The sequence below is a fragment of the Rattus norvegicus genome, chromosome 14 (assembly GCF_021556685.1).
Source record: "Rattus norvegicus strain SHRSP/BbbUtx chromosome 14, alternate assembly SHRSP_T2T, whole genome shotgun sequence".
Taxonomy (NCBI): Eukaryota; Metazoa; Chordata; class Mammalia; order Rodentia; family Muridae; genus Rattus; species Rattus norvegicus.
Genome location: NC_141547.1, coordinates 69819550 through 69842477, shown reverse-complemented (window position 1 = coordinate 69842477; position 22928 = coordinate 69819550). Strand labels below are relative to the sequence as shown.

The 22928-nt window shown below is 37.8% G+C and overlaps 1 protein-coding gene across 11 annotated transcripts in view; it reads right to left on the bottom strand.

Moving 5' to 3' along the window:
- The window catches only part of Lcorl (ligand dependent nuclear receptor corepressor-like), a 136193-nt gene that overhangs the window by 9316 nt on the left and 103949 nt on the right, over positions 1 to 22928 (bottom strand). For 7 of the 11 annotated variants that reach the window (XM_087584060.1, XM_087584063.1, XM_087584062.1 and 4 more), the window contains one exon: positions 14292 to 21162. The exons of 3 other annotated variants lie outside the window; for them this stretch is intronic. In XM_087584060.1, the coding sequence (XP_087440186.1) occupies positions 16368 to 21162 (4795 nt within the window). In that variant the 3' untranslated portion in view covers positions 14292 to 16367. Of the gene's footprint in view, positions 1 to 14291; positions 21163 to 22928 lie in introns of those variants that run through there. One more of the 11 variants, XM_087584061.1, reaches the window with a different exon arrangement.

Sequence of the window (22928 nt, the reverse complement as noted above, 5' to 3'; positions counted from 1 at the left end):
CACTTATGTGGATCTTACTGTCAAATTTTTGGACTTGTGTATTTAATTTGAAGTATTTGTAAGACTGGAGAAGCTAGAAAGAGTATTGGTTCAGGGAGAAGGGTCTTAAAGGTTCGGGAGCCTAAAAGAACACAGGTGTTATCCAGAGAAAGATGGGAAAGGGGGCAGGAGGAGGGTAGGTTAGAGGTGGTGGTAGGTTAGAGGTAGTGAGGATAAGCAGTGCCAAAGCTCTTTCAAAAAGTCTTATGGAAACCTAGAATTTTATAAGCACACATACACATGTTCATATAATTTGAATTGGCATTACCCTACATGGGGAATACGATTTTAGGCTGCCAAATAAAAAGTCCAGTGCAAGTGTGGGATGCTCCCTCCTCAAGCTGTTGCCATTGCTGTTGGTTGTCCACCAGAACTTGATAGGAAGACCATAAACATTGCTGAAGACCACACATTGGCCACAGGACATGGAGAATCAACTTGGTACTGACCATGAAGCTTCCTCTTTGCTGGCTTGCTCTTTCAGGAATGTGCTATTTAAGGCACTGGGTGGTGGTTGACAGTGATGGGTACTTATCAACAGTTTTACCCAACTGTGAACCTTGTGAAATGCAATGACTGGTGTGGCAGGATATGCACATGGATACAATAATGGCACATATATTATGGATTTGATGATTGGATTTAAGGTTTACTCTGTAGGAGGAAACATGTCTGTTTCTATAAATTGGGTCAAGAACCCATGGTTGGGTAGCTAGCTCATGGGACCTATGGGTAAACCTACTCTTGTTCTGGTAAATGGATATAATATAAAACTGCTTTCTAAATTTTTACCTTTATACCCTTTGATTATTGCAGCTCTCAGACCACATCAGAGATGTCGATTTGTGGACAGTGATTAACACAGAAATCTGTACCTAGTTAAAGCTGTCTGTTAAGTGTTGAGCCACGAATGGGACATCTGTATCACCTCTTACCTCTGTAATGTTCAGCAGGCATCAAGAAAGTGGAGGGGGAAGAATTTTAAGCCAGAGGTCACGGAGGGTCAGAGTCAAATAGCATCTTCTAGACATGACAAGACTGCAGTACTCAACTTTTTCCACATAAGATCAAGCCTGTCAACATGGTAGCATGGAGGGGAAGTGGTTCATGTTTGGTTTCAGATCCTGGGACAAGGGACTGAGGTGGATATCTTACCAAAACAGACTTGGCTTCTCCCAGCATTCCTCAGTTCCTACCTGGCATACCTTGCCCCTAGCCCTGTTTTCAGCCCAGGGGTTTGGGCTACCTTTCCCTCAGTCTCTTCTCTGTATAATCCGACAATTGATATCCGTCTGTGTTTGCTTTCTATGTGCATACTCTTCCTGTTTCCCTCTCCATTCTCTCTCTTCCCATGGTGACTTCTCTGTCCTTCCCTGGGGCCAGTGAACTCACCTGTACTGGCTAGTTTTGTTTATCAACTTGACACAAGCTGGAGTTATAGAGGAGCCTCCCTTGAGGAAATGCCTTTATGAGATCCAGCTGTAAGGTATTTTCTCAATTAGTGATCAAGGTGGGTGGGGGGCTAGCCCATTGTGAGTGGCGCCATCCCTGGACTGGTAGTCTTGGGTTCTGGAAGAAAGCAAGCTGACCAAGCCAGTAACATCTCTCCATGGCCTCTGCATCAGCTCCTGCTTCCTGCCCAGTTTGAGTTCTAGTACTGACTTGGTGATGAACAGCAATGTGAATGTGTAAGCTGAATAAATTTTTTCCTCCCCATCTTGCTTTTTGGTCATGATGTTTGTGCAGGAATAGAAACCCTAAGACATCACCCAAGAGCAGCTTCCCAATAAACCTTCATTTAATATAATCTAATCTGACTTGAATTGGCTCATTTCACTGGCAGAGAAATAACTATCGTATAGTGCTGAACACACAAGTTGAGTCCCCAGGTGGTGGCCCAGGTCTTTTCTGGCCACATGGGAACTGCTTCTCTCCCCCTGTCCTCTGCTAGAAACATTTCTTCTGGACTCCATGAGTACCAACTACAGCTACTGCCTATCTGGGTCCAGGACCCTCTGGCTGAGTTGAAACCATGCTAGTTAGTCCCCTCCAAAACAAAAGACTTTGTTTTGGGTGAATTTTTGATACACAGATGTTGGTTCTGAGGTTAAAATCCCCATTTGATCCCGCTGATGGGACACTGTTTCCACCCACAGTCTAGGGATCTCTGGCAAAACCTAGGAAACTGGGTATGACTGGATATAAAAAACAAAAATAAAATCATCAATCCCTTCACATAACTGAGGATGTATGGACAGTTGATGGCTTCTGAGGGAAGTTTAAGAGGTGTAGCTCCTGATAGATGAACTGTGCTTTCCAGTAGATGTCCCCAAACCCATGGACTTGGTTTGTTAAAGAGGCTCTAGAAACACAAAATTTGTGGGTTTAAAATAATACTAGCTTGAGGTTCTGCATGACTTAAAATGTTCCCATCTGCTTTCTTGGGACTTAATAGTAATCCTAATATTGTTTCTCTTAAGGCAAACTGAATGGACTCATAGCTAAATTTCTTTATCTGTACCTAAATTCACCCTTTTGTCCTCCCTATAACCAAATCACCAGTATGACTGCTGTCAAGTGGTTTGTTGGCAGTGGTGATAACAACTGATATATACCCACCTACTGAGAGGGGGTGAAAGTCTCATGGACCAGAGAGATAAGCCAGCTAAGTGAGGTAGTGAGGGTAGCAAAACCAACATCAAAACATTGGCTCTATCCAACCAGACTCATGAGTAGAGTTGCTTGGGGTTGAGTGTTAGTAAGGGGGGGAGGGGTGTCAGTGCTCTTGAGTATTTCATAAGATAATTTGCTAATCTGATCCTCATCATAATGGTTTGAGTCAGTACAGTTTTAACCTTGAACAAGAATTACCGTAACTAAAGTTCCTCCTTAATCCTTTAGACCTAGGTGCCATAAATGAAAAATCCTTTTATTACAATCTCATGTGTTCAGTAAATAAACCTGTCTGGCTTCCACTATTCCATGAAAATAGTACTTCTTACTCAAGCCACTCCTGATAATCACACTGATGAGTCCCGTCTTTCAGTCTCATCTTTTTTTCCACCATTCAATACTGTTGGTCCCTGCTATGTCTCCACTTCAGCCTTTGGAAAGTAATTAAGATAAATCAGAGTTGTACAGAGTAGATTATTATCCTCTGAGGAAGAAATACCAGTCTTTGCAATGTAAGAACACAGTAAGAAGGCTGCTATTCTGTAATCCAGGACATAGTCACTAGAAATCAAATCCTGCTGGTACTTGTGGTTCCCAGCAGAAATCAAATGACTAAGGCAGTAAGTTGTAGTATTTGTGTCAATCCGAGCAGACTAAGCTAACCTAACTTCTTTCCTCAAACAGGCCTTTAAGAGCAGACACATTTTGTTGCCTTTCCCACTGCAAGCCACTTTATTTGGAAAATAAAGGGTGGGATCCTCAAAGGGGAGTTCTTTGTTTGCTTCTCACTATGCAAGTTCTTCAAGATTCTTACCCATTCTGATGTGTTCATAAGTGCTATCTCAACCCCAGTGTCCCAAAAGATTTTCCTCTCTCTTAACCCAAAGTTGTCCCCTAAGAAATTCATTCTAGAGTTCAGCATCTTCAACACAGCTTATCCCTGCGTAACGGCTCTATTTTTACTCTTCCATTGAATACAAGTATGAGAGTAGAGATTCTTGCTGCTTTGTTCACCATTTCTTTCCAGCAGCCAGCACATTAAAAACTGGACAAATGTTTGCTGAAAGAATAAATCTGGTATATCTGCTTTGGCCAAAATAAAGTAACAAGAACCAGATTTGCCTTCTTGCTTTGAAACAGTTTAAACCAAAAGTTAAAATATACAGGGCAGGGCAGGATAACTGGTTCCTGAATGAAGACAAAGCTCTACAACTGGCTTGACACCTGGCAGATTTCCAGGCCGCACGATTAGGAGAGGAACCCAGGAAGCACTAGATATAGTTGAGAATACAGGACACAGTTGAGAGCTGCTGATAGAAATTTTTGGGGAACAGGAATATTTACTAGTGTATACCCCAGAACTACAACAGGGTTTAGACACATGGTGATGTGGAGAGCAGGGCACGAATCTTTCCCAAGGCTGTGACAATTGTAAAGCCATTCATGACTGGATATTAAGAGTCTTCACATGAGTGTTAAGATAGAAAACTTTCTATCATAGCATTTGGGAGCCACATAATTCTTTATTGTGAAGGGTCAGTCTATCCACTCTAAGATGTTTAGAAACACCTCTGGTCTCCACCTGCCTGATGCCCATAGCACCCTCTAAATGGGACAAAAATTGTCATTTGTGGAGCAAAATCATCCCTTATTGAGTACCACTGTTTTAGACTAATGGTTACTCTGGTTTTTCTGAGTAATGCTTACAGATAACTTGAAAGGATCAAAGCATTTCTCAGTAAGAATACAAAACACATATAGTACCATGAAAAGCCCAGTACAAAACCTAAAACTCACAATGCCTCACATTTCATACAAGTTACTAGTCATAAAAACAGGAAAATGATTCCTAACAACACAGATTCACACTACAGGAACAGATAATACAAATTACAAAATTAGCACAAAAGGATGATAATACAGATATTGAAAGTATAAGTTCTGTAAGTTCAAGTGGAGAAAACAGCAGGAAATGCTGAACACAAATAGCAAGTCTGAACTGGAAGTGATAGGGGGTGGTTCTGATACTAAGGTCCTATTCCTATTGGCTCTTGATTGAACAATAAAGATGCCAGGGGCCAACTGCAGGGAGGAAGGAAAGAGGTGGGACTTCCACGTTCCCCACAGGCAGGCTGAGAAGCAGGAAGAGGATGGAGGATTTGACCATGCTTTGGAGGGAGAAAAGGTGACCAGACATGTGAGCTCTCAGGCGGAGCAGACATAGCCTGCTTCCCCAGGCGGGAGATTAGAAATGCAACTAAGTTGAGGGCAGTTTTGGGTTGCTGAACAAGAAGGTAACCAGAATACTAAGCTAAGGGAAGATTAAGAGGTGCTAAGAGTATTGGGAAGGGTGTGTTAGCCACGGGAGAGTAGAAGCGTCCAGCAATTGGGCCAATAAGGCAGGTTGAAAGTAAGTGTGTGTGTGTGTGTGTGTGTGTGTGTGTGTGTGTGTGTGTGTGTGTGTTTCCCATCTGCAGACCCAAAATTCTCTCAGCTGGTAGTGTGGTCTGCTTGAAGTTTAAAGCAGGGTATTAGAACTACATGCAACACATAGTCAATGAAGTGTGAAACATTCTGGGTGGTTATTGACAACTAAGAACTGTCCATGACAGAGAAAAATACATGAATAATACTATCCACAGTGGAAGAGAGAAAATAGAGAGGCAACTATTGAGATTAGTATCTGACATGGGCAGAATACATATGACACACATCACAGAAGTAAAGACAGATACTTATTGAAGAAACAATAGTTATGACTAAACTCACACATTCAAGGTTCTTCACAAATACTAAGAGGAATTAGGGCATAATGCTAAGAATATTCCTGATTAAACTGCTAATATAGGGGAAAATTAACATGTAGGAGATAAAATTAACCAGAGCAAGAGATGTAACTTCAGGAGCAGCAAGGTAAAAGACTAAAATCAACCAAATTTGAAATCTATGTTAATGAGAAAAAGTAATTTGAAGTGTTCGGGTTCAAACCCTGGGCCTTATACATGCTCAGCAAGTGCTCCACTACTGAGCAATATCCCCAGCGCTTGTTTTATTAAAGGTCCAAGTAGCTCAGGATGGCCTTGAACAAGTCCTTATACAGCCCAGGATGCCTTCAAATCCACGATCCTTCTGCCTCCCATGTATGTTGGAATGCTATCTCCCTGCCCAGCTCACAAGCTACTCTCTGAAAAGGAATGTCTCATAAAAAGAAAAAGGTGAGAGAAAATAACCCACAGCAGAACTGCACTACTGAAGACTCAAGAAAAAGATTCAAGAAGAATGATATTAGATGGCAATCTTGGTTAAAAGAAAAAAAAAAAGGAAAAAAAGCACAAAAACAAAAATTCATAAGAAAAATTTTCTTTTAAATGTGCTTGGAAGATGACTATGCATTTCAGACTGGATGTGGCTTGTTTGTCCCCCCCAGGGTTCAAGTCTTTAGAAGTGCCATGGTACTGAGGTGGTAGAATTCCCATTGTGTTTCCCAGTGGGAGAACCCTATCCTCAGAAGGGATTCATGTAGTTTTCACAAGGCCCGCCTGTCCCTGTCATAGGTAATAATTTCACTTTCTGCCTCTGATTTTGGGGCCCTTGCCTTAACGAAGTTGACGAACTTAACGAACAGTTGGGGCTTGACAGTTTTCAGTCAAGACTAGATAGATAAACTTCTGTTCTTTATAAAGTGTCTGCCTCAGGTATTTTGTTATAGCAACAGAAAATGCAACATTATATTGTTTAAAGAAAAAGATTAGGAATAGTGGAATTAGTATTCTAGAAATAGTATTTGTATAATTTATATTTTGATAGATGTAAAATATATGACAGCAACAGCACAAAGATTTGGGGAAGGAAGTAGAAACATAATAAAATTTATTATTTATGAAATGGTATAATATTTGAATGATAGATATAAACTATAAATCTAATAGGTCCATTTTAAGTTTTATTTGTGGCCCTGGTGATGCAATCTAGGGTGTTACCCATGTACTCTATGATATATCCCCAGCCCTCTTTTAAACTTTTCAAGAAAGATCATCACTGGTTTATCCAGGAGGGCCTCAAATTTGGGATCCTTTTGCCTCTGCCTCCCAAATATTTGGTCTTACCAGCTTGTGTTAACAGGCCCACTCTTTTAAAAAGAGTGAATTAAGAGACTAAACAGACTATTAAAATATATGGACTCTAAGAGAAAAATATTAGGCTAAAAAGGAAGTAAATGTGTCAGCTGATTTAAATTGAATCATATTAATAACATGAAATATAAGTGGATTAATAAAAGGCAGATATAATCAAATTGGGAGGAAAAGACTAAGCTTCAACCATATGCTGTTTAAGAGAAACCCATGTAAATATAAAGTCATGATTGTAAAAAATAAAATTACAGAAAAGATATACCATACAAATAGTGAAAAGTGAGCCAGAATGATCATTACAAAATAAAATAGAGTCTACAGTACAGGGTTTTTAGGGATCATGTTCATTCCACAATTTTTAAAAAACCAATTTAACAAAGCAGTTAGATTCTAATTATGTATGCACCCAATATAGTGCTATATAATACATGACGTGAAACTTGAAAGAATATACAGAAAGACCAACAATCTGTGTTGCAGACTGACACCTCTTGGGAACAGACAGGACTGAAATTCAGTGAGAGAAAATTGAAACAGCAGGGTCATTTACCAACTTGGATCACTGGCATTGACAGGGCCCTCAACAGATGCAGCCTCCACACTGGAGGTCCAGGAGATGGCCCCATGGGTAGTTGATGACCTGAGTATGATTCCATGTTGGAAGGAGAGAACTGACTTTCACAAGTTCTCTTCTGATCTTCATATGTACAATATGTACACATGACCACCAATCTACACACATGAGTAAGTAAACCAAAAAAATTTAATAAATAAAGATTCTGGAGTATAAACTAAACCTGTTAATTAAGAAAGACTGGATCTGGGTTGGGGATTTAGCTCAGTGGTAGAGTGCTTGCCTAGCAAGCACAAGGCCCTGGGTTCGGTCCCCAGCTCCAAAGGAAAAAAAAAAAAAAAAAAAGAAAGACTGGATCTATGTAGATTATTCTCTTAAAAGCTACAAACAAATCAGAAATCACTAAGGTTTCAATAAAGGTCTCAATTATTTGTAAACAACAACAAAATTTGAAATAATCCATAGGGTAGATTAAAAAATTGAAAGGAGGATAATATCACAAGAAGGATAGGATAGGATACAGGCAAAAGGACACATGAGTTGCGAAGAGGATATATAAAGCTAATTGTTTTTCTGGTTTCAACTCTGTAATGTATTTTTTCTTCATGTATTGTGGTAGATAATTGCAAAAAGAAATGTAATTGGCAGTGAAAGTGTAACAGCCCCAAGTAAGGCAAGCTTCATGGATTCCGAATGGCTCCTCTTGACTGTGAAGTTCATTGAAATGTTGAATCTGGGTATGGAAGGTGCTTGTGTGGCACTCTGATCTAGTTGTCTGATCTTTCTACTTGTGAATTCAGTGCAATAAAATAATTTTTATAAAATTACAAATTAGTTTGAATTAATGAAAACAAAAATATACCAGCAAAATTTGAATATACTTCAAGTACTTAGAGGAGAGCATGTTTCTATGCTAACATGAGTAAAGAATTAATCTTTCCACCTCTTTAATACTACCCTCTAGGTCGATGGTTTTCAAAGTGAGGTCCTCAGATCAATGGCATAAGCAACACTTGCTGCACTCCATACATTCTGAATCCAACTTTGTGGAAGATAGCCAATGATCTCTAGATAAGCACTTCTGTTGACTGTAATGCATACTAAAGACTGTGACCCACTCATCTATGGTAAAAACATTTCTGCTGGGCTATCATAAGGCTCTATGCTTCCACTCTTGTCCTATATGACCTGTTCTCACAATGTAATCAGAGATCTTTTTAGGATATCATTTAGTTATCCTAGTCATACGCAATCTAAATCTGTGTACAATGGCAAGTCACCTACTCGCCATTCATGGCTCATCGAGGACCCTTTTTCTATTCTTCAGATCTAACCATATCCAATATCATGTTTTTTTCCTCTTTCTCTTGACTCGAAACACACTGGCCTTTGTAACCTAGAAGATCTATTTCCCCCATCCACTTCTTGGAAAATCATTCCACTCCCACTAGTTACCTGTTGCTTGGTCTAATTAGTACCTATTTATCCTTGAAGTTAAGTAATGGACATTTTCTGGATCAGACATAGATTCTTTGTATAATAACTTCTCATAGCACCACACAATAATTGAGACCTTATGAGTTCTAAATACCTGCTTGATGTCTGCTTCATTTAGTGAATGTAAAAACAAAAGTAGAAACTGGATTTGGTTTCACCGCCTGTTGTTTCCCATGCACTTGTTACACTGGCTAACATACAGAAGACAAACTTGTTCTTGAGACTGGGTCTTGAGTTTACTATGCAGCCCAGCCTGGTCTGAAACTTGGGCTCATCCTCAGTTTTCCAAGGTCCAATATGTTCTACATTCTTATAGCCAAGAAACAACATAAACAATCAACTTCCCAGTGTTGCCCAGAACTAGGAAGAGGAAGAAGCCAATGTTTGGCAGAAAATTAAACTAATATAAACAAAAAAATGGAGGGGGCAAAATAATCATTTGGACACCTATCATGTTTTGGGTTTTTTTGGTGTGTGTATGTGTGCGTGTGTGCGTGTGTGTAAAGCATCGATAGGCAACTGCATCAGGTTTAGTGTTGTGATTCCAGGATGCTCAGAAAATTTAAGGGAAAGAACCAGAAAGTAGGAGAGCTGGACAAAGAGTTCTGAGTTCTTTGTCTTTACTCTTATTACTCTTAGATCAGAGTAGAAAGACGAGCTACTGAGCACACTGCAAGGGAGCTCCAGAACCCAGCCCCCACACACTCCCCCTTGAATTTCGGTTTCCTTGCTTCCTTTCTTCCTCACCCCACTCCCCTCTTTCCTCTCTTTGAAAGGTGTGTGTGTGTGTGTGTGTGTGTGTGTGTGTGTGTGTGTTTGTTTATTTATTTTATTTGGTATGGGTGTTTGCCTGAATGTATGTCTGTGTACCACATGAATGCAGTGCCAGCAGAGGGCAGAAGAGCCTATCAGATCTCCTGGGAATGAGTTAGAGCTGGCTGTGAGCTTTCATGTGTGTGCTGGGAACTGCGGATGCTATGGAAGAGCAGCCAAAGCATTTTACTGTGGAGTCATGTCTACAGTCCAAGTACTGAATTCTCAAGTGAAGAAACAAATATGGAGTGGGTTCGATGGCCATGTTTTGGATGACAGTCACTCCATGGGCAGGATTTCAACTTAGTCTGTGTAATACAGCATCTCTGTCTCAAGAAAGTTAAGTTAAAACAAAGAAACACACACACACACACACACACACACACACACACACACACACACACAAAGGCAGAGATTACTTAATGCATGAGTGAAGCAACAAGATCATATGGGGCAGATGTGAGCAATGAAATTGGCTTTGAACAAATGTCAGCAACTGGCCATCAAAGAGGAGGACGACCTTTGACTTACCTCAGCTAGAGAAACAGCACTAACAATCTGAAGGAGAGAATACAGATGCATAGAATGGAAAACCTGGTGTCCGTGGCACCCCAGCACCATGCAGCTGGATGAGGACACTGCTCCTGTGACACAACCACAGAGCTAAAGCAACTGTTGGGAGATGTTGCTGCAGAATTGGGAATGAACAAAAATCATTTTGATCTAGCTACAACCTATCAAAAATGCAATAGTAAAGTCACCTGAGCTAATATCTAAACAGCAAAAACAGGTACCAGAATGTGATTATCTAGCTCTTAATGGTTTTTATCACAGTATTCCTCTACTGTGGCATGTTACAAAGCCCTTGTCATTTGGACTTTTTTTATTTTATGCAGAACAGGGTTAAATACAGCACATAACTTATCTTTACAGCCACATTCTTTTCACAAAACTCTGTAAAGGAGTGCTTTCAAGCATGGATAGAAAAAATGCCAGAAAAAGTTTAGGAGATGCACTCTAACATGCTGAGAAGGACTGTGCCGGGGGACAAAGGGAAACGATCCACTGCAGTCATATTAGTGTAGTACCTTGCACATAAGAGTGTCATCGCAGCTGATGCACCTTGGAATCCACCTTTGGAAGCTTGGGAAAAAAGACTGAGCCACATAGGAACACTTCTCCACCAAAATTAAAGCTAGGATAATCCACTCTAAACCTGAGTTTTTCCATAAGTGACAATTATGATGGAGAATAATATAAACTATAATAATGTCTAATATTACCCTGTAATGAGGTACCTCAGCCCCACAAATCTGATAGAACCTCTTGTGTTCAATCATCAATGTGAATGAATGTTCTAAAGGGATGAGAAAGGATGGGTTACAGTTGCAATCCTGGTCTTAGGTAGCTCAAGGGGTTTATATCATTTAAAAATCACACAGAAGTGATACATTTTTGTAAAGAGCAGCATTTAGAACACAGGATGCATGAAAAATTTAAGTCGCTTTTTCAGGACAGAAGACAAAATAGAAACTGACAAATTGATTACTTTAAAAGTTATGTGACAATCCAAATGCTTCAATATTTATATAAGAAAATTAACATTTTAGGATGAGTTAAATGAGTCTACAGTATTTTCAAGTCCATAGGAGGTAGTCTTACCAAGTTCCTCACATATATCCAAAGTTAGTGTATATACACCCAGATATTTACCAGTTAGGAAGAGGTGTACTTGCTCTGGACTTGAGAAACACGGACATTAACAAATGTCTGTATTAGTATTTTTTGGTAATTACAGACTATTTGGGCCAATATCACCTAAAAATCCTCAGCACCTGGCCCTTCACACACACCATTTTAAAGCTGGGCTGTATCTCAGTGGTAGTGTGCCTATCATGTGCTTGGCTCAGTGTTCAAGCTCTAAAGTACTATATGCTAGAGCACATAGCAGCATATGCACATGTAAATTACATCTAATCAAATGCTCATTTCCTTATCGAACCCTCACGTCTACTTTATACTTTTAGAAGTGAGTAGCAGCAATTCAGTTTGATCATATGGTTCCTTACAGCCCACAGAATGTTGTTCACACTGGACTGATCCCTTCTGCCTTCTCATTTACACACACGATGAACCCACGTAAACTCTGGCAGCTGAGATAAAACACACAACTATTCAGTTCTATATATCCCGAGACAGCTATTCAAACCCTCTGCTTCCTAATCCTACTACACTTTTAGAGTCCATCATCTGTGAATAGGTATGTGCTATGTATATGTTGTGTAGTAGTGCATGTGGATTTGGGTGAGTGCATATGCTTGTGCACATGCATGTGCCAGTAGAGATCAACACTGGGCACCTTTCTCTAACAGTTTCCCACCTTATTTTCTGAGACGCTGTCTCTCACTGAAACTGGAACTCACAGTCTGACTAGTCCAGGAGTTCAATGAGCTCCAGGCATTCACCCTTCTCTGCCTTCTTAATGCTGTACGTATAGATGTGTGCATCTGTGGCCAGATCTAACATGGAGTCTGGGGATCTACATCCATGTCTTCATGCTTCCATAACAGATGCTTTTCTGATTAAGCATTCCCTAGACCCAGATTACCTCTTGATTCATAAAACATGAACTTGAATATTTCAAGATAACCCCATGGACTACTGACTTGTATTCCAACATATTATTTCCCCACTTTAAGAGAAATAGGAACTTCTGGTCCAGAACAAGTTCTAACCACTCCATTCTAAGCTGCCCAGATCCATACTCAATAGCCAGTCCCAGGGCTTCCCTCTCATTCCATACCTTCAGTCTTCTTACTACTCACTAGCTTTGACATTGAGACATTTTTATAGCTCACTTTTAGTAGATGGCACCTGCCTTCCTACATCCTGACCACTCACAGCAGCTTCTGTTTTTCTTCCTCTCTCTTCCTCCCTCCCTCCCCCCCTCCCTCCCTCCCTCCCCCTCTCTCTCTCTCTCTCTCTCTCTCTCTCTCTCTCTCTCTCTCTCTCTCTCTCTCTCGGCACTTTTTTATCACTTCCTCTTTGACCACTTAGCATCTGGCATTGAAGTTGGCTTTTACCACTACTCCTCCACACAGGTGTTTCCTCCTTCACCATGATGATGACCTCTTGCTGCATTTAACAGAACTACCTCAATGCTCATCATGACTGACTTAAGTACACTGCTTGCTTAAGACATTTTCCTCCAATCTGCCTGCTTCTCATCCTTTGACTACTTTCATCAGTCTCGTTTTGTGCATACCTATTTTTTTTTACAGCCTGGAGTGACTCTGGGAGTCTAGGATCCTGCAATCTTACATTGAGGAATCTCTCCTACTCCAGTGACTTTTCTCACTTGCCAAATCTGTCTTAGTTCAAGCCTCATCTCTGTACAGGATTCGCATTACCTACCTGCTTCTTTAACATCTTTTTTAGATATCCCACTAACTTCATCTAAACCCTTAAAGCTAAAAACCAAATCCCTTGAAATGTTCTTGATGCTCAAGGCAAAGTTCTGGCTGTTTCCCTTCATTCCTCTATTCTGACACTGACTTTCACAGAGACTGAAGTGACAACCATGGACCTTGTATGGGTCTGAGCTAGATCCTCTGTACATGTTATGGTTCTATAGCTTCCTGTTCCCGTGGGATAGGAGTGGGGGCTGTCTTTGACTCTTGCCTGAGCTTGGGACCTTTTTCCTCCTACTGGGTTCCCTTGTCCATCCAGCCTTGAGATGAGGGTTTGTGCCTAGTCTTTACATTGTAACTTGTTATGCCATGTTTGGCTGATGTCTCTGGGAGGCCTGCACTTGTTTTTTTTCTTTTTGAAGGGAAGTGAGGAGTGGATCTTTGAAATAGAGGAGGTGGGAGGAGAATGGGAGGAGTCAGGGGAGGGGAAACTGCAGTTGAGATGTATTACATCAGAAGAAAAAAAAGATGTGATTTTATTTCATAGACTTCTGTAAAATTTCTTTCCTACTTTCTTGTTAGGGCTTAAACTCCCCCCTCCATTACTTGATGTTGCTTCAGCATTTGAACAATGCCTCCCCAGTGATTCTGTCTTCTGAGATTATATACCTCCGACTGACCACTGCAGAGTCTCTATTTTGTACCTTAGCCCTGACAAATTACTCACTGTTCCAAATGAGCCAGCTTTATTGTCTACATTTTCTGCACGGAATTTGTTCTGCTTGAACCCCTCCCACCACTTGTTAGCTTCTAGTATTTGAGATTCTTACAATTGTCACTATATAAGCAAGAATCCTGGATAAATCTGCAATCCCATGTCCCTCCTTCATGTTCCTTCAGGTAACTTCTTCCTGGTCACATTACTCAGCCTTCAGTAAGTATTTACTTCTCTATGCTTCCTAATAGCAAAATCTGTGACATTAATCACTGTTTCCTTTGAACATGAAGAATCCTGCTTACAATATATAATAACTGTATATTAATGTGTACATTAGATCTTCCACACTAAGAAGATACTGTAGTCATTCCTTCAAAAGGAGAAATACACTTGCCTTTCTTCCCACTTCTACATTTAACACAGAGTACAGCAAATGCAGTGAAATCTTATGTATTAAATCACATTTGGACAGTTAATATGTACAAAGGCAAGACATTCATGATAGAAACAATTATTTTCCACCAATAGAAATATTCTAAAATTTATAATATACACTGTCCTCAGAATTTGCCTAGAAAAGTCCTGTAGTTACCAGTCTTATGTTTTCAGTCAATAATTATTTATGAAAAACAAAACACATATAAAACTAATGATGAATTTTAGTGTTACTTCCAAAAAGGCAAAAAGAAGCATGGACTACCAAAAAATAATGAGAGAAAAAAAAAACACAACAACACTGTAAGAAACATTTAAAAATCACATAAACATAACAAATATTGTTATAAATATAACTGTAAAAATAATAATCTCGTTGACTTAAAAATGTTAAAAATAAAGAAGGAAAGTTATCAGTAAAGATGAATAAACTTCAAGCAGAACAGCAAACAGCAGTAGCAAATTTTAAAATGGAAAAGGTGAAAAACAATTCTTTATATGTCACTAATTTTTAAAAATAGCCACAAAGGATTTTTAAATTAATTTGCAAAAGTAATATTAAAATATATTTCATCTTCCTATTTTAGGAATCTTACATTTGACAGGGTAAAGAATAATATTAAAGAAAGATTGTGTTTGATTGTTAGGAAAATACAATGGGTAAGAAGCTTCAAGGATAAAATACAGTTCTGTTGTAAATGAATTAATGCAAATTACTTTTGAAAAATCTGTAACAGCATGAGATGAAAATGAAACAGAAATAAAATGAAACTATATTTTATTCTTCGTGAAACTTGTATACATATTTTAGGTGAATTATAAGCTTAAAAATTTGCTATTAGGTATTTTCCTGACAAAGCATATTACATTATTATTTTTAGCCTTCTTCAGGGTCACAAATAAGTTATTCTTCATAGTTTCCATTTACCTTTTGTAATAGAGATTATTCTCTGACCTCATTTAGTCATTTCATGACAGATATTTGAAATTTTAATCATTATATGTTACACAGTACTGGGTTATATATATATATATATATATATATATATATATATATATATATATATATATAAAATTACTCATTTAATTGAACTGGGGGTGGGGATACACATAAAGCCTATATAAAACTTTTCAACCTAATTGCTGTGTTTAATATTTTAATGAGACATGATGTTATTGACTCTAGTAAGACACTAATACTTGTGAAAATGAACATAAGCCATAAAATATTCTTCTCTGTAAATATATAACTTGGTATTCTTTCATGGTGAAGACAGAATCTGTCAAGTTTCCTATCTAATATCCCATATTGTTCAGTACCTACCAAATAAGCAGATGGAAAATGGCTATCCAGGCAAGCACCATGCTCATATTACCACTATGTTCAAAGGTCAATAATCTCGCTGGGGTACCGACGTTCTGTCAGTGTAACTTAGTAAGGTACAGCACTACCACTTCATTCCTGATTGCATTCTCAATTTGAAATGACCCTAACAGTGACTTGTTCATCTACATAAAGGAATTCTCTATCTGCACAAGTGGGCTCTATTCATAGAAGCCCACTTAATATAATTGCTGATCATTGAAAAAAAATTAGTATACCACCTTCTAAATAAGCAGTCTTGCAGTATGTTTTCAAAACAGTATCAAACAGAGTAACAGTTTAGTGAGGATTTACACCTTAGGATTACAATGTTACAGTCTCTAAATGAGACAGCCACAGCTGTTTTCTGTATATTGTCATAGTTTGGATTTTGGAAGAGAATAAGCAAGTATTAGCCTGCAGTAGTGAATTTTTAGTTAGCTGTTCAGTCACCTACCAAATACACTCATGGCCTATTTTCACGATGCTCTTCATGTCTCTTCTAAATGTATTTGCTTGTGTTTGAATGTCAGAAACTTAGCAGTTAAGTGCACTCACTACATCTAGCAGCACCTAATTTCATGAGTTTCATACTAGGTGCCAAGAAATGAAGTTGCTCAAATATTTTAGATAAATTAGAACCAAATTAGCTGTTCCTTTTCTACCTACTAGCTTACGTTTTGCTCAAGGCACCTACAATGAAACTTTAAAATTAAGGAGAGAAAAACTTACCCACTTGGGATTTTGTACAATAGTTTGCCATTTGTCCACTGTTGCAAGACTGCCGTTTATGTCTTTTTGCTGACATTTCTGTGGTCTTCCATGGTGGTCTTTTTCTTTTGTTTAATTTGCTAAGAGCCTCAGAATTATCAGGATTCTTGTCAAAGTTAACATGCTTACTTAACTGACTACTGTTGAGTTCATCAGTCAACCTACCACTTGCAGGACTATTTGCTTTGGGATTTTCTCTTTCTTCATTTTGCTTTTTTAAGGAACTTTGCCTTGCGGAATGGGATCTTAAACTAAAACGCTTTGATTCTTCTGGTTGTGCCTGATTACCTCCACTGTCAACAGATTCAGGAGAATAAATTATTGTATTTAGTTTAAAAGTATTTCTGTGTTCAAGACAGTTGATTTTCCTCAAAAATATTCTACAGTCTTTTAAAGTTTTTGACCTCCAATTATGGGAAGATACACTTTCTATTGTCTGTTCCTTTTCAGCATCAACCTGTCCACACCCTGTTCCATTCTCCTTTGCTTCTGACTTAAATTTACTCTCTAAACTAGCATGTGTTCTGAAGTCACCTACTGCTACCCTCTTTTTAGCAAAGGTGACTCTGGGTTCCGGGGACGAGGCCCACTGGTTACCAACTGTGCTTTTCTCACTGAGTGATGTCTCTGCATTTGTCTGCCCCTCTGTGTTAGTCCAAGATTGATTCTGGCAGAACAATCTTAAGTTCCTTCTTTTTGAGCTCCAATCAACTGTTCTGTGGCTATATGGCCTTTCCTCTCTTCTCCACCTTTCACAGTGCAAACTCTTAAACTCTGTCCTTTTCAACCTCGCTAATGTTAAATTACTTTTCACATTTAAGTGTGGTGAGCCAACCATTTTATGTAGTATATGAAATTTCCCGGCTGGTTTTGAAGGAGAAGAGACTGCAAATTTTTTAAAGTGCTTCCTGAAGGGGCTGGTATTAAATCCACAGCATTTCACCCCTAACTTAATGCCCTTGGTGCTTATCACTTCCAAAGGGTTTCGAGCATTTGCTTTTCTAACTAGTGAAAGGGACTGTGTTTCTGTTGTTTGCATAAACCAGGTACAAAGTTCATTCAAATTATACTTTTTCTGAAAAAGCATTTTTACGGGTGAAACTTCAAGTTCTAGAAGACAAGTTTCCAAGGGGCTTGCTGCTTTGAAATGATCACCTTTAGAGTATTCTGTTTTATGAACAAAATTTTGAGCTTCATCTCTACTCACCTGTACCCACGCATTTGTTATTTGTTCAAATCTATTGTTTAATTCCTCTAACAAGGAATCATTTGAAGCAGATGTAGCCCACCACCTTAGTAAAGGGTTGGATGAAATCACAGGGTCCAAGGATACATCAGAAACAGGCATTAATTTTTTATCTTCCAAATACTTTTTTGCTTTCTTTGAACATCTAGATCCTGGGATACCTTTGGAAGCTAGTCTAAAACTTGACTGCCTGTATTTTTTCTTTGGATTTTTGCATTTATGCAAATGGAGTTTACATGATTTATGACGAAGGGTATTTTTGTAAGTAAGTGAGCCAGAAGATGCAAATGAATGTAAGAAATGCAAAGGTTTTCTAGCCTTAATTGAATGCTTCAGAGGTATAGAAGTAACAGTACTATTTGATTCATCCTTAACTATGTCAACATTGGTGTGCTTGATATTATCCACATTACTGCATTGTTGGTCAGGCTTTTCTTCTAGGCAAGTTTTCTCTAACACTATCTCCTGATCTAATGGAGGTAAGCAACTGCTAACACATACTTCTCTTTCCTGAGGTGAAATTCTATTAACAGTCACAGATATACCAGAAATTTTCACTTTTGCAGGTCTACCAGGCTTCCTAACAATTGACAAAGGCTTTTGGTTTGGTCGAATAATGTTCTTGCAAGTCTGAGTTATCATAGACTTGCTCTTGATTGGTCTAATATTTTCAAAGTCAGAATCAAAAACCCCACTTTGAGTTGTCAATCTTGACCCAGCACTCAGACTTTCACCATAGCCAATCTCATGAGCTTTAGTATTTCTGAGAAGACTAGAGTTAACTGAAAAGTCAGCGCCATCACTGTTCAGTGAGATGTTGTTGATTTTCATGCTTCCTTCAGAAACACATCTCTTGGTTCTTCTTGACCTTCCATAAACAACAGTGACAATAATACTCTTTCTGCAAACATCTTCTTTGACTTCTGATATGAAAGATTGTGGGTTTTCCTTTCTAGGGCTAGAAGACTCGTTTTGGCAAACATTGACATCTGTTTGACCAGCTTTAGGTTTTGGTGGTCTTCCAATTGGCCGTTTAATCTGCTTCACAACTTGTGGACCAATTTTTTTAGGTCTACCTGGTTTTCTTTTACATGGTAAGTCAACAGCACCATTTGACTTTCCCTTAGGGTCTTCTTGTGGCTTATCATTGTTTAAACTATCAGTCAACTCTGCAGATGATGGTGTAGCCTCATGTACACAGTTAAATTGGTTCAATTCACTTTGAAGGTTAGTAGCATGATGATTAGAATTATAATCTTCAAAGCTAGTGTTTGGTATGTCTTCATTTACTTCTCTTTTTCTTCCAATCATCTGATGGGTTTTATGTTTGTGAGAATCAAAATCAGCATTTGACTGTGATGTGCTGACTGAAGTTAAAGTGTATTTGACTCCTTCACTGCTTTTAATCTCAGATAAAAACATGAGTTTGATAGGACTAGAATAGTTAGAAACAGAATTTTCAATACCTTCACATTTTGTTGGCAAACTTTCAACACTGGTTGTCGAGCTACCTCTCTCTAAAATGGGTGACGTCTTCGGATTATCGAATGTTTTGTTCAAATCCATTACAAACATACCATGACTTCTTTTATTGCTAGATGCCAATGCAGATTTTGATAAACTCTGATTTTTAAAAGCCATTCCACTTAAAGTCAAATCTCTCCCAACATTTTGGTCTTTATCACCTGTTTCAATCAATTTCTTGGAAGCTTTACATCCTTCAGATAGGTCTTGACTAGTCCAAGACCTTTGAGCCATATTTATTGTGTCTTCTAAACGCTCCACAACAACCTGCAAATTAGAATTCATTGCAATTTTATTTAAGTCTATAGTTTGAAAACTTTCAGTTGGATCTCTGACTGGATCTTTTCTGTGTGCAGAGTCTGATACTCTTTTGCTCTCGAGGAATTTTTTGGAAACAGAATCGTTTGTTACATATATAGAATACCATCCTGGAGGCACAATATTTCGTTTAGTTCTGCTCAATAGAGAAGCATCAGTTCTCGAAAGTGTTGGAGTACTTTCTAATTTTGTATTTTCCCCATTATTCTGTACAGTTAGTTTCTCAGCTGTAGACCTCTCCTGTGATTTTCTTTGGCTCATTTTCTCAAATGAAGTTGCTTTAAAGTTTTCTGAAAATTGATTAGGAGCCAAATTAGTTTCTAAACTCCCAAGAGGTACCTGAAGTGATGGTGTAAACAATGTTTCGGCATGATTTTCATTTTGAAAGCTTTTAGAGTTTTTTAAAGGTTCCTGACAAGGCTGGAATTCTTTGTTCACTGAAAGCATCTTATCATTGTATGACAATTTTCTTGAATTTCTTTCACTGTACCTTTTTCTCAGAAAGTTTTCATCAAAACTGGCAAGTTCTCTTTTTATCTGTAAAGACTGCCTTCTGATCACAGGTGAGTCAGGAGAGTTGTGCATTGCAAATAACGTTTGTTGACGTTTTCGAAACCTTGTCTGAATAATCTTATTTTCTACCTTTTTATCATGTTGACTTAGCAATTCCATAAAACTATAATCATTGGCTGTTGCACTGTGCAAAAGAGATGTTATTAAATCTCCCAATTTAAAATCATTGTCTGAGTCACAATCAGTACTAGATAATTTTATGAGGTTTGATATATCTGTGGTTTCTATTGATTTTAATTTTTCATTAATACGGTCCATTAAATCTTGAAAAATTACAGCTGTTTCACCCTTATCATGATTTGTAGTATAACTACTGCTGGTACCCAAGAGCACAGAATCAGAGTTACTAGACTTCTTAGTTTTATGTATTTTGCTGTCGTGGCCACATTTGTGAATGTTTATCTCTGCTGGTGTAAGAGATGGAGGCTGGTTAATGCTTGACTCAAGTTTGTTATTTTCTAAGGCTGAAAGCTCTGAGACGATGTCTTTCCATTTTTCAAATCCTCCAGTCTCCACAGGTGATAATGGTGGTGGTGAGGGACTTCGAGATCTACAGGATTCTTGAAGAGTAGCTGAAAGATCACAAATTTCCCCTGACAAAAGAGGACTATGACAGGTTGATCTTGTAGAGTGAATCTTTGCTAACTGTCCACAAGAGCACCTGTGTGGATGAGAACTGTTTTCAACTCCTCTATTCATTACTGTCTTAATATTTTCAACACTTACAGTCTGACAAGACAAACAATGTAATTCTTTAATACAGACTGGCAGAGGCACTAGACCAGGGCTTTGTCTCTCATTGTGTAAACACCCTCTTTCTGCCAGTCTATATTCACAGCTACAGAACAGACCATGAAAACCATCCTCCAATAGGGGCTTTTGAGATTCTGAAGACATAGCACATGATGAATTACAACAGCAAAGAGAAGCAGCATTCTGCTCTTGGACTAGAAATTTCAACATAGCCAAAACTTGTTGATGGTGATGTATGCACAAAGATTCCAAAACTTTGCTTAATGCTGATTTTCCTTTTTCCATTTTAGTAGCTTCCTCTGATTTTGCATCAACAGTTGAACTAAAAATAAAAATCAAACAAAAAAAATGAATTACAGCAAAAATACCATAAGGAGTTATAATTCTTGACAGCGTCTGAATGACGTATTTTGATATTGCTGGACTCCTGACCCCTATAGGCGGAACTGCAAGGACATCTTGGTTACTTTTTAGCAGAAACAGAATGAAGCACTGGTAAATAATTTCCTATGACAAAGTACAGGAGTCAAAGCAAAGTCTTTCGCAATACAAAAGTGGATGATGTCATATTATTACTATTACATCAACACATTGACAATATTAATAATTCTGGAAATGTTAATAACCTTTAATAAAAAAATGCTTCAGAAGGAATAAAAGTTTTTGTAAAGTAGGACAGTTTGCCATATTTTGTATGATCAGTCCTTGTTAATTCAAATAAGGAAAATAAGGAGTGAAAACTTATTTTTATTTAAAATACTTTGCTATGTAGTAAAAAGGAAATTTAATATTAAAAGAATAGTTTGCATAATCATGAAGAAAATTATCAAAATTTAGGTTCCATATATATAAGAGAGTATCTTTTTCTGAGATTAAGCTGAAGGCATTTTAACCTAGTAAGAATACAAAAGAAAAAGGAAGCTATTTAAAAATTAAACTACTTTTTACTGGTTTAAAAAACTACAGAAAAAAGCACAGGAAAACTAAAGGTATTACTTACCTAAATACTAAATTTCAAGTGCTGGAAAATGCCCCACCAAAGAAACTAATACACATCTAGCTTTATCTAAGACCCATGTTTGCTAATCAACAATATAGAAGCTCATATTTTTTTATTCAATACCAGGAGTAAGAAGAATAAAATATATTAAAGGAATTCTGTTTCAGAAAAGTATCCATTTTAATGAATCATCACCAAACTCTGTAGTGGGAATAGCCCTCCTCTCTTAAATCCATGTTCTGTCATTTGTGCCTAGTTGGTAAAAATGTTATTTAGGATTGTAATTGGGATATGCTGCTTACAAAACTGATCCAAGAGAAGAATGTACTTTTAAAAAATAAGGGTTAGTATGTTCACGGTATTAAAAATTAAAGGATTTTCTTTTAAAATAAGTAGTGATATCAGTATTTTTCTATTGTTCCCTGACATTGGAATCTTCAGATCTACATAATAATTTATTAAGTTGTATACAATTATGTTATCCGAGTAATAAAAATACCAAAGCATGTTCTGAGCACGTGATCAAAACTTCACAGAGAAATATAACTATCAATTTAACAAATGTTTTAGTAAGACTAACACAGTTTGACATAAAGGATCACACAAAGCAAAAATATACCAAAATAAATAAAACTCTTAAGTTCAGTGCTGTAACTAAACAAAAGATATAACTCCAGTCTCTTAGGTAAATATTTTTTAAAATTAATTTTGTAATGGTAGAGCGTAAAATGGTATAAATAACTCAAGATTCAATGTCAAAAGTTGTTTTAAAAATGTAGAACAATAGCAAATATTAGATAATTATTTTCAGCAACTCAAATTTATGACTTCCGATAAACAAACAAAAGCCACCCACCCTGAGGAGTATACTTCAGACAGTTTCTGAAGCAATGTTATGGCCTGTTAAGCATATTTATAACTAGTAATAAATGGGAGAGCTTACAAGGTTTTGGAATGTTATACTATATTACAAAGATTAGTATCCCGTCTTTGCAGTTCCTCTAATGCTCAAACGCATTTTTCTGTTAATGAAATGATTTGTACAGAAGTAGTGAGGACCTGGAGAATGTGCTTATTATTAGCATGTC